Below are 12,451 nucleotides of genomic sequence, written 5' to 3'. Positions count from 1 at the left end.
TTAAGTTTGTAAGTTGTACATCTAAAAAGCCAGTAATGCATGATTAATGGTATTACATAGTCCTTACACTATTTCCTTGACATAGGGATGGCTGCTACAATTTTAAATTCATCTAATCACAATACTGATGTAGCATTTTATAAATCAGAAATAATCTATGGAAACTCATTTTATCTATTTACCATTTCATATCCAAATAAGAACCAACTTCTTTTAGGAGTCTTACTAAAGAAAGTAATTAGACATAAACAAAAAAAGAAGCTACAGGGTATCTTATGAGAACTGTAGATCTGAGAGATGATGTCTGACAATGAACTTCACAGCGGTATACTTAAGTCAGAACACGGGAACTAAGAAAGCAGCCTAACTGTAAGCACAATTACAGAACACCTGAGGCACACAAAAAAGAAAACCAGAAATAAAATCCAAACAGCCAGAAGATAATTTTTTGGGTACAGACATTATTCCAAAAGTTAACAGAAACATTGTAGTGACTTAGTTATTTATTCACTGACTGTGCTCTAGTACCATCAATAAAGAATAAATAAATATGCCTTCCAAAAAGGGTTTTCTTCCTCCCTCCTGCCCTCCTTTCTCTCTCTTTTTAAAGCAGCTATAAGAGATATTTAAAGAAAAACCTTCTATAAAACAAAAAATACCTTACAATAGGGGTCTTGATTGATCAATGAGAGTGCAAGTAAAAAATTCACTTGATTTTTCACAACTAAAAAAGATATGAGTTCTCTGAACAAGTAAATATTTGCTTGAACATATTACATTAACCTGTACTATTTATTGGTCATTCATATTTCTCAATCTAATCAAATCTTTAACATAATAAGCTTGAGGCTAAAATAGAGTCATATGTTAATAATATCTGTAGTAAAAATCTAAACACAGAAGATATTTATCATAACTTTTTGCTTTTTTCACTTACCATACGCTGTTCCTGGGCCAAACTCAGTTCCTGCATCAATCATATATTGTCCCAGAAGTTCTGGGTTGTTAATACGACTTGGAGCTTTTCTATCCAATTTTTCATAAACAAATTCCTCTATTCTGGCATCTAAGAGAAAGATTAAAATTATCAACAACTCCAATAATACAAAACTACCAGCCATTTAATATCTGAATAAGAAATTAACACTCATTCAAGTACATATCATATAATTTTTATATGTCAGAATCTATATTTTAAAAATATAACAAAATACACTGGTATAAAATCTTTAACTACTATGAGTATTCTCTGGGATTTTAATATTCCAGAGAAGATAGTAACTTAGTTACTATGTAGTAATCTTTTCCTCTATTTTTAGCATTTTGAATTCTAATATTTAACTCTGAATATAGTTCTTCATTTCAAAATCAAAGATCTCCAACTAGGAAATAGAGAAATAAATTACATACAAAACCAGAGTCACATCTGACACCTCTAGCATGAGTGTTTCCTTTTTCTCTTGCCCGAAGTCTAAATATAGACACGAGAGCTACGGAACAGAACTATCCACTTGAACTAGGCTACAGACAGATCAGCAATACGCCACGGCTCTAGCTGTTCATGTCAATTATGATCTCTCCAACATGGATTCACTTCAAAGGTATCACTGGTAAAAATAAATGTAAAGGGGGTCCAATGCGCTGGGATCCCATATGGGTGCCGGTTCTAATCCTGGCAGTCCCACTTCCCATACAGTTTCCTGCTTGGACCCCACACTCGCATGGGAGACCTGGAAGAAGCTCCTGGCTCCTTGCTTTGGATCGGCTCAGCTCTGGCTGTTGCAGCCGCTTGGGGAGTTTCAACTGATAGAGGATCTTCCTCTCTGTCTCTCCTCCTCTCTGTATATATGACTTTTCAATAAAAATAAAATAAATCTTAAAAAAACAAAAAATAAACCAACAAGCAACAAATTTGAGGGCCTGGCGTGATCACATAGGCGTTAAATTCTCGCCTTGCATCCGCAGGGATCCCATATGGCCAATGGTTTGTGTCCTGGATGCTCCACTTCCCATCCAGCTCCCTGCTTGTAGCCTGGAAATGCAGTAGAGGATCCTGCACCTGCATGGGAGGCCAGCAAGAAGCTCTTGGCTCCTGACTTCATATGGGCTCAGCTCTGGCTATTGTGGCCCCTTGGGGAGTGAACCAGCGGATAGAAGAGCTTCTTCTCTATACCTCCTTATCTCTGTATATGCTTTTCTAATAAAAAAAAAGAAGTAAAGATATATCTTTGAAAACAAAAGTAAAATACAAGATAAAAGGTTTTAAGTAAAAACAGACCTTCAGTATAAATGGGAAGGAGAAAAACCAGTTAAAGCTGAGCAAACACTTAAGTTTGTGTGTTTAACAGCAAAGATATTCACATTTACAATGCTGACAAGAAAGGAAGTATATAAGAGAAAAATGAGAAAATGGCTGAAATTTCCAGAAACAATAATTAAATATAATTACAATGACAATGATAAATGTTAGCCTAAGTCAAACAGGTTCCTTAGAGGCACGTTTTACATAGTTTCCTGTGTAAGTTTCTCAGAGTACACTGAAACAAACAAACAAACAAAAAAAACAAAAAAGGGAAGCAGTTCATAAAGGAACTGGTAAAGGGATAATTATAATACATAACAGATTAATACTAATTTGTATGGTAGATTTCAGTATAAAAAGAGTTCTTAGGCAGGAATTTAAAGCCATTTCAAAATATAACAATTAGAAATTTTGAAATGAGCCATTTCAATTTTGAAATGAGCCATTTCAAAATACAACAATTAGAGGATGCTAAATAAATTTTGGTTTTGATTTTCTGACTGGAGTTGATTCCTAGCTTTGACTGCTTGGTATCTATGTGGTTAAAGGTGTTTAGTTTGGGTGGGCACTTGGCACACTGGTTAGGATGCCACCCAGGAGGCCCGAATCTCAAACTGAAGTACCCAGGTTTAAGTGCCCACACTGCTTCTAATCCCAACCTCCTGCTAACATGTACCCCGGAAGGTACCACATGACGGTTCAACTGCTTGGGCTCCTGCCTTCAGCCTGGTCCAGCTTTTAGCTATTGTGGGTAGCTGGGGAGTAAATCAGTACTCTCTCACAATAGCACTGGGAAAAAGCAAAGTATGCAGTACTGCCTTTGTCCTTCAGTTCTGATATAAACAGCACAGAGTGAAGACTGGATGCTAACATACCAGGTTTTATTCCAAGTTTCCCTCATTAGCTAAGCTACACTGGACAAGAGGCCAACTGGTACATTTCATTCAATAAATAATTATTATGCACTTATTTGCAAGGTTACTCGAGGTACCTGAAAAAACTCATAGTTGTTTAAAAATTGAATGGATTAACTTAAGTGAAAAATATAAAACTTCCATTAAAAAAGCAAAGAAAAGGTAACTGCATAAATAATAATTTAAAAGAAGGTAACTGTTTAGGTTTCCATATAATGCTCCCTTAATTATGTAAGAACAACTCTTCTCTGAAAGAGACAGCAAAATGAATTTATTCTCATTGTCCACACCCTTTTATTTATATATTTACACTGAAAAGTTAGATTTACAGAGAGAAGGAGGTACAGAGAAAGATCTTCTATCTGCTGGTTCACTCCCCAAGGGGCTACAACAGCCAGAGCTGAGCTGATCCAAAACCAGGAGCCAGGAACCTCCTATGGGTCTCAAGCATTTGGGCTGTCCTTGTCTGCTTTTCCAGGCCACAAGCAGGGAGCTGGATGGGAAGTGGAGCAGCCAGGATTGGAACCAGCAACCATATGGGATCCCTATGGATGCAAGGCAAGGACTTTTGCCACTAGGCTACTGCAACAGGCCCCCTCTCACTGCCCCTTTTGCCTCTTTAAAAAATTTTTGTATTTATTTATTTGAAAGTCATGAGGCCAGCATTGTGGTACAGCAAGTTAAGCTGCCACCTGCAGTGCTGGTATCTCACCTGGCTGTCCCACTTCTGGTCCAGTTCCCTGCTAATGCACTGGGGAAGACTGGAAGATGGTCCAAGTCTCTGAGCTCCTGTCACCTATGTGGGTAACCCATAAAAAGCTCCGGGTTCCTGGTTTTGGCCTGGCCTACCCTGGGCCGTTGGGTAGACAACCAGTGGATCAAGATCTGTCTCTCCTACAACTCTGTCTTTCAAATGAATTAACAAATTTTGAAAGAAAAAAAAACCAACATACACACATAGTGAGATAGAGAGAAAGATGGACAGAATCTCCCAGGTACTGGTTTACATCTCAGGTAACCACAATAGCTTAGGCCTGGGCCAGCACAGACTGAGGAACCTGGCACTCAGTTCAGTTCTCCCACGTGTGTGGCAACAACTCAAGTACTTAAGCACCTGCTAATATCAGGATGCAAGCTGAGTAGAAGCAGAGGGCTTGGGATTCAAGCCAGTCATTCTGATACAGGATGCAGGTATAACTGCAGTGACTTACCACTGCACCAAATACCTGACCTACTCCTGACAGAATCCTCCAAGCCGAAGCTACTGCCAGAAACTGAAGTTTCAAGAAGACTCCACAGACAGCTGAAGAATTTTACCTATAAATTTGCTACATGATACAGAAAAGTATTTATTACCTTTTCACAAAAGCACATCAAATAATAGCCATATATCCTGGAATATGAAAATTCTGTTTTCAGTCATTAAAACATTTTTTTACACAATAAAACAAGCACTAACAATACTTGGAAAAAGTTTCTTACTTGGATTTGGCTGCAATAATACTTCTGTTTGTTTCATTATTTTTTCTGTCCATATTTTGGTACACTCAGCTTTGCTGAGGAGGTTCTCTAAGTGAGCATCCAATTCTGTCTTCTCTGCCTGGCCCAGCTTTTCTTCTGTGAACTGTTAACAACAAGTTAAAATAGACCTCAAATAAATTTGAAGAAATCATTTCAACAGGCAAAAAGCAAACGCAAACTCAAATCAAAATAATCCCAAATACACAAATAATTGTGCCTCTGGCTTATTTGTTAGTGCCTATGCATATGTCCTTGCCCACCGCCCATAGTTGTTTTTGTTCTTAACTTTTGTGGCATTTATGACAATCTTAAAGGTAATACAACTATCCCGTCCTCTCAGTTGTGCTAAGATATATAATGTGTGAGTTAATTCTGGAGAAAACGTATCAAAGTGTTCGGTTTATAAATGTTTCTTATTTATAAATCTAGCAAGAATAATGCTGACGAGTAAGAGTTTTGTCAGTTGGATGTGAGTCCAGACAACCGTGCCAACTACTGTGCACTCCAACTGCAGTGACTGGAGTAAGCTTTAGAATGTTCTTTCTTCAGTATTATTATTAAGGATAAATGTATTTTACAGTGTTTTAAAGTAGATATCTTAGTCATTTTGTTCAGTGTCTGCTAATTATTAAAAGGGGCTGCTTGTGTTTATTGTAATCTACATATTGTTATTGGCATTTTAGTCACTCTTTTTTTTTAAAGATTTATTTTTATTATTTTTTTATTGGAAAGGCAGATATACAGAGAGGAGAGACAGAGAGGAAGATCTTCCGTCCGATGATTCACTCCCCAAGTGAGCGCAACGGCTGGAGCTGAGCCAATCCAAAGCCAGGAGCCTCTTCCGGGTCTCCCACGCGAGTGCAGGGTCCCAAAGCTTTGGGCCGTCCTCGACTGCTTTCCCAGGCTACAGGCAGGGGGCTGGATGGGAAGCGGGGCTGCCGGGATAGAACCGGCGCCCATATGGGATCCCGGGCGTGCAAGGCGAGGACCTTAACCACTGCGCCACCGTGCCGGGCCCTTTAGTCACTCTTAGTAAGATTTTTATGGGATGTTCTGGGAACTATCATTTCAGTTGCTTCTTCAGGATATGCTTCAGTGATTTCTTTTCTAGATCTTTGGAACACATGCTATTGACCAAAAAGATCAAGAGATACTGCTGAGCATTCTAAATCTACTAGTCTTTCCTACACTGCCAGTGCTGACATTTGAGGGATAGCTTTGCCGATGCAATAATAAGGAGTTGAAAATATTTCTGGCGTGATGAAGTGTTCTGGATACTTTTAATTAAACACAGAAGACCATGACTCAGGCTGTAGAGCACTATAATTTTTCTCTAGGATATATGGGTTTCTCCATCCAAAAGTACATCATATGCAATAATTCTATGCTGTCATGACTCATTTTCAGTTAACGCAACTCTGTTCATCTTGTCTTTTCTCTTCTCTCATTCTTTAAAAATCTTTTCGCTATTCTCTTTCCTGAGTTTTACTTTAGCATTCTTCTCAATCTGAAAGTTTCAGTTGGTCATAAGCATATTCAGACAAAGAATTCTCTAGAATTTTATTCTTAACACTTTTGGTTAAAATTTTTACTGAAGATCCTGTCAAGGGGCTGAGAACAGCCTTAATTGGCTGTTACAAAGCCACACATCATTTTGAGATTGGTCCACACCTAAGCGCCAACACATGAGTGAACTGAGAATTAGAGTGGCCACCTATTGTCTAAGCCTGTAAGTGCAGTACATGGTTAGCTGAGGACTCCTCCACACAGGACAAAAGCAAACCTATGCTCAGCTGGGAAACTCTGCAATCTCACTGTTAAAAGAGAACTTGGTATTGTTTACCAATCCCTGAAGATTCTAAGCAACAAACTTGGAGAGATACAGATCACAACTTTTACATATTCAGAGTCTACCACTAATGGTCAGATGTAAAACTTGACTATAATTAGGGTAATGCCAATTCTAAACGATGATTTAAGACATTTTTTTCTCCCTGTACCTTTGAAATTAGAAACATAGGGGCTGGCATTGTGGTGCAGCAGGAAAAGTTGCTGCCTGTGACAACAGCACATCATATGGGCACTAGTTCAGGTTCCAGATAATGTGCTTGATAATGTGCTTGGGAAAGCAGCAGAAGATGGCCCGTGTATTTGGCCCTCTGCCACTCATTGGAAGACCAGAATGAAGTTCCAAGTTCCTGGATTCAACCTGGCCCAGCCCTGGCTGTAGTCATCTAGGACGGAAGAGCTGCTGCATCTCTCCATTACTCCTCCAAATAAATAAATAAAAATATCTTTAAAAATACAAAAAGTTTCCCTTTTACAAATATAACCATCTGTTCACTCCATTCATTCCTTTAACAAATATTTACTAAGAATCTAGGGCATGGTGTGGTAGCCTACAGGCTTAAGTCCTTGCCTTGCAGACACAAGGATCCCATATGGGCACCGGTTCTAACCCCGGCAGCCCCGCTTCCTATCCAGCTCCTTGCTTATGGCCTGGGAAAGCAGTCAAGGATGGCCCAGTCTTGGGACCCTGCATCCGCATGGGAGACCTGGAAGAAGCTTCAGGCTCCTGGCTTAGCTCTGAAGATTTTCCTCTGTCTCTCTCCTTCTCTCTGTAAATCTGACTTTTCTGTAAATATAAATAACCCTTTTAAAAAAGAATCTAAGTAGATTGCAGGCACTGCTGTAAGCACATGGGTTTCTGCAGCCAGCCAAATAGGTAAGATCCTTGCTCTTAGGCAGCTAACATTATAAGAGGAAGGACAGACAACAGACATAAGGCTGTGGAGAGGTTCTATTTCTTAAATGATATAGTGAGTTTAAGTACCAAAAAGAATTTATTTTTTTTTGGAAAAGAGAGCAAAACAGGGAAAGCTTCAATGGGGAAGGGATTTAGAAGACTGAGATGGGAGCGGTTAGACAGCATCTCCGAGCAGGAAAGGAACAGGCTGGAACTGAATGGTGAGAAATTATCTATGTGAAGATCTATAGAAACAGTATATAGTTCTGTGATGACTTGCAGTTGTATTATTTTTTAAAATTATTATTAATACTATGTATGTAGTTGAGAGGGATGCATGCCTATGTGAGCTTCTAATTAGGGTGGGGGATCAAGTATGGAGAAAGGTGGGTCAAATGTTTTCATTTTTTTTCTGTCTGTAGGGAAGGAGGAAGAGAGGGTCCTTTCTATGGGATCATTAGCATCTTCTTTATGTATATTAACTATTAATCTGTTTCTGGAAAGCCTTAATTTATATTTTAATAACCAAGAATTTAAAAATTAATACTGATGAAGTCAAGCTTTTCTGCATTCTTCTGAGAACCAGAAGAAATGGTCTCTGTTTAAAGAGAACTAAATGAAAAGTACTATATAAGCAGTATAAATCTGTTTTTTTTTTTTTTTTTAGGACATAAAACATTCTGGGCTGTGCCATGCTGTCTCATCTACTGGCAAATGCCAAGACTGAGGGCCATCTCAGACTGGGCTGCAGCACCTGCTGGTACACATAAGACCCAGGGCTGGGATGTTCCCAGGAAGGGGAATTTCAGGGAATCCCTTGCTGGACTACTACTTCCACTGGTAAGCTCAAGAGCTGCGACTTGGGGTGGACCAGTCTGGTCCTAGACTAGGCTGGGCTAGGGTGCTGAGCCAGAAGGGTGCAGGCCAATGGGGTTAGGCAGTAACGCCAGGACTGGGTGTGAGTTATGACAGACTGCACTGCAGTACATCCTGGCAGGTGCATGAGCATCCCTGTTAGGGGAAGTATGGGCACTCTCCTGCTAGGCTGTACCTATTACTGGCAAGCACAAGAGCCAGGGTTGCAGGTATGCAAGGCTGGAGAAGGTGGCAGCACCCATCAGCATATGTGAAGGCCAGGTCTAGAGGTAGGTGCAGCTGAGCTAATCTACAGCACCTGTGGGTGTGCATGAGTGCTGGATGAGCTACAAGCTAGGAAAGGCTAAGCTGCAGCAGAGGAGAGCACATGCATAAATAGGGGTTGGGGGTTGGCTTTGCAGGGAGGTATAGCAGGTCACCCCAACTAGGCTGCTGAGCCTACTGATATGTGTGTGTGTGGATCAGGTCTGTGGCAGGTTGGCTGGGGTGGGCCACAGTACCCATGAGCTTGCATGAGAAATTGGGCTGGAGTAAAACTGAGCAGGCAGCAGCATCTACCAGTATGTGTGCTGGGTGGTACAGATCACAAGTGGAACCTGAGCTTGTACTGGCTGGCACTCCTAAGTCTGAGTCTCCCCAGGTGAGACTCCCTTGGAAGACTTGGGAGACTCCCTGACTAGACTGCTGGACTTGGAGCCAAGCTACAGGAAGAATCACAGAATGGTGGTTTGACATTGCAGGGAATGTACCAGGACTGGGCCTCCTTAGTAGCTATGAGGTGACAGCATGTTCAGATGCTCACGGGACATGACAACCAATTAATCTAGGCCAGTTGGGGATGACAACTGCCTCATAAGAGGATGGAAAGCAGAACAGGTTGGACATTCTCCTGGTGAAGCTTTGTAGCATGTTCCTAGGTCTGTGGGATGCACTAAGGTCAACTCTGTCAACCAACATACCTTAGAAAGACTTTCTTAATCTTGGAGCAATGAAATCAGCAACTTCTCAGAACTACTAAAACCACTCAAGCAATACCCTAAGAAAACTCTTGTCCACAGCAGGGTCCCCAACGCATCATCAAATGACTGTCCCTTATCTACAGGTGCCTATGTAGTTCCACAGCAATGAGTGCCCATTTGTGGGCACAGGAGGAAAAAAATCTGCAATATTTGTCCCACCCATCTTTCCCCATAGCTGACCCACTCCATCCTAATCAGAGGCCCACATGGGTTTGTATCCCTTTCAACTATGTAAACAATATTAAAATTTAAAAAAAAACTTAAAAAGAATGTAAAATGTTGAACTTTATCTGAGAACAGTGTTTGGTTGAGTAATGAAGTCATCAATTGGGAAATCTGTCCCGATACCAGAGAGCCTGGATTTGAATTCCAATCCTGCTCCCAATTCCAGCTTTCCGCTAACGTGCATCCTGGGAGGCAGCAGGTGATGGTTCTTACTGGGTATCTGCCACACATGTGGGAGACCTGGATTCAACACCAGGTCCTCAGCATTAGGGGCTAGATCAAAGCTCTGTTTCTATTTCTGTTTCTCAAAAACAAACAAACAAAAAATGAGTATGCTTTATCTACTAGCAATTCAAAAGACACTGTAGAATGAAAGGAACAAACTCGAATGCTCTAAATTTTTTTAAGTTGGGGCAAGCACTGTGGCTTAGTGAGTAAAGCCACTGCCTGAAAATAAAAAAGTATAGCAGAATAATGAATATCTGCAATACCATTTATTTATCTAGCCTAAAGAAGTAACAAAGAACCATGTAAACTGACTTACAAAGATTCTATTAATAAATACAATGAGTAGTTTTGTTATTATTCTAGTTCAGTAGGACAAAGTTAAACAATAATGTACAGATACTTTTCATATCAGTTTGATAATCTGCACAAAACCTGCTCAGAAAATAGCAGCTCTGTTTTTGTTTTGTTGTATTTTGAAAATAGCAGTTCTACTAGAAGGCTCACATAAACTATGCATGTAAGTATAAGTAGTGAATTCTACAGGTTTTCCAAGAGAGGAAATAATTATTACATTTCACTTTAGGTATATCTACATTCTGCACTCCATGATAGCCTTACCTCCTAATATATTTAATTTTTTTCAACAGTATTACTTATTCTTCTGTATTCTTTTTTTAAGATTTACTTACTTTTATTGGAAAGGATGATTTACACAGAGGACAAACAGAAAGATTCTTCATCCGCTGGTTCACTCCCCAGATGGCCAAGATGGTCAAAGTTGAGCTGATCTGAACCTAAGAGCTTCTAGCTCTCCCACATGGTTGTAGGGTCCCAAGGCTTTGGACCATCCTCCACTTCTTTCCCAGGTCATAAGCAGGGAGCTGAATGGGAAGTGGAGCAGCTGGGACACGAACTGGTGCCCACATGGGATGCTGACACTTGCAGGTGAAAGGTTAGCTAGCTAAGCCATCACACCAGTCCCACTCTTGGCATGGCTAAATAGATATTTTAAGATTCCACATATTAACAGTCATTTCAAATATTCCAAAATATTATAATAATATGGAAAAGAATCATAATTTGAATGATGATTAAGTTGTGACTGACTACACATTTTTCCTAAGGTGTACTGGGATTCAACCTCACATCTGTGAATTGGTCACATCTGTGTATACAGCTGATCCAATTTCTGCTGAGTTCTATTGCGTCCATGAGCAAGATGTTGGAATCAAGAGCACAGACAACCCCAGGTGTCCTGATATGGCAAGCAAACATCCCAACTTCTTTACCACTGAAGACAAATGCCCACCCCTTGAAACTATATTTTAAATCATTTTCTTAGAAAATATCTGGTGCTGATAAAAATTTATAGTGTAACTTCAACAATCAGTTTGGAAAAAATGAAAATAGTTATTATATATTTTTCATGGAATGAACTTGACTGAGGTCCTGGCTCCTGGCTTCAACCGGGCTCAGCCAGGGCTGTGAACTGGGGTGTAAAATGGTCAACGGAAGTATCTCTCTCTCTCTTTCTCTCACACCTTGCTTTTCAACTAAATAAATAAATCCTAAAATCAAAGAAAACACTAATATACGCTCCAACCCTTGAGACTTTAATTTAATCAAACTGGGTTGCAGCCTGATATACTGGAATTTTAAAAGATTTCCCCCAGTTATTTTAGGTGCAGCCAAAACAGACTGTTCTGAGCTCAGACCTAATTATTTCAATATGTATCAACTGGGTTGGTTCCCACCACATTACTTCTTTCTTCGGCTCATTTAAGATCTTGATTGCTATTCCTGTCACTTCACTAAGGTGTTCTGCTCTGAATACATTGTGTTGAAATTCTATCATCAATATTTTCTCCAAACAGCACTTAAGTAACTGATTTACAAGTCTGATAACTTTAAACATAGGAATAAAGTAATCAGGAATATACTGACTGGATATGATTTGATAATGAAGGAGTTTAGCATCCTTTATAGCATTGTCATCACCTTAAAAATACTTTCCAAAGCACCATGCCTTTGAATGAACTTTGTGGATTTCCTAATTACCTCACAGAATTTTGTAAATTTTAACATCAAATTAACAAGCTGGGACCAGCTTTGTGGTGTAGCAAGTTAGGCCTCTGCTATTTTCCACCTAGTATTGTATTAAATTTTAATGGCAATACTACCAAAGGGTGAAAATATAGTTTTAAGTAATGCTAAACATAATTTTTACACAGTAAGAAAATGTATGGATCTTGAGTGTGGACTTTACTAGAATCTGAGAAACATGGTAAAGTTTTCAGTTTAAATCCTATCAAGGAGGTAGGATTTTGGAAGGGTTTGAGAGTGCTGTTTGGCCAAACTGGAATTCTAGAATGTGTCTGACAGGGCTTGTTAATGTCACCATCACAGTCATCTGTACATTTCCTACACAGGCACACTATTTTTGAATAACCTTCCAAACCAGACTTAAAGGACTTTCTCTAAAAAACAAAACAAAACAAAAAACTTCATGCAATTCAAAATATAACTTTAAACCAGTTAACAGAGAACATAAAAAAAAACTAAAATGAATACTCTTCTTGAATTAACTTTTTTGTTTTTGTTGTTGATATCCAACAGTCTC

The 12,451-nt window shown here is 39.4% G+C and overlaps 1 protein-coding gene across 4 annotated transcripts in view; it reads right to left on the bottom strand.

Moving 5' to 3' along the window:
* SH3GLB1 (SH3 domain containing GRB2 like, endophilin B1) overlaps positions 1-12,451 on the bottom strand; it is a 34,228-nt gene that overhangs the window by 15,653 nt on the left and 6,124 nt on the right. For all 4 annotated transcript variants that reach the window (XM_040987390.1, XM_040987388.1, XM_040987387.1 and 1 more), the window contains exons 2-3: positions 4,699-4,840; positions 938-1,066 (exon numbers count right to left, since the gene is read on the bottom strand). In XM_040987390.1, coding sequence (XP_040843324.1) covers positions 938-1,066; positions 4,699-4,840 — 271 coding nt within the window. The remainder of the gene's footprint in view (positions 1-937; positions 1,067-4,698; positions 4,841-12,451) is intronic.

This window comes from Ochotona curzoniae, unplaced genomic scaffold (assembly GCF_017591425.1).
Source record: "Ochotona curzoniae isolate NIBS_2020 unplaced genomic scaffold, NIBS_Ocur_1.0 contig_4612, whole genome shotgun sequence".
Lineage (NCBI taxonomy): Eukaryota > Metazoa > Chordata > Mammalia > Lagomorpha > Ochotonidae > Ochotona > Ochotona curzoniae.
The sequence above is the reverse complement of the archived record's forward strand: the minus strand, read 5'-3'. Positions and strand labels throughout refer to the sequence as shown.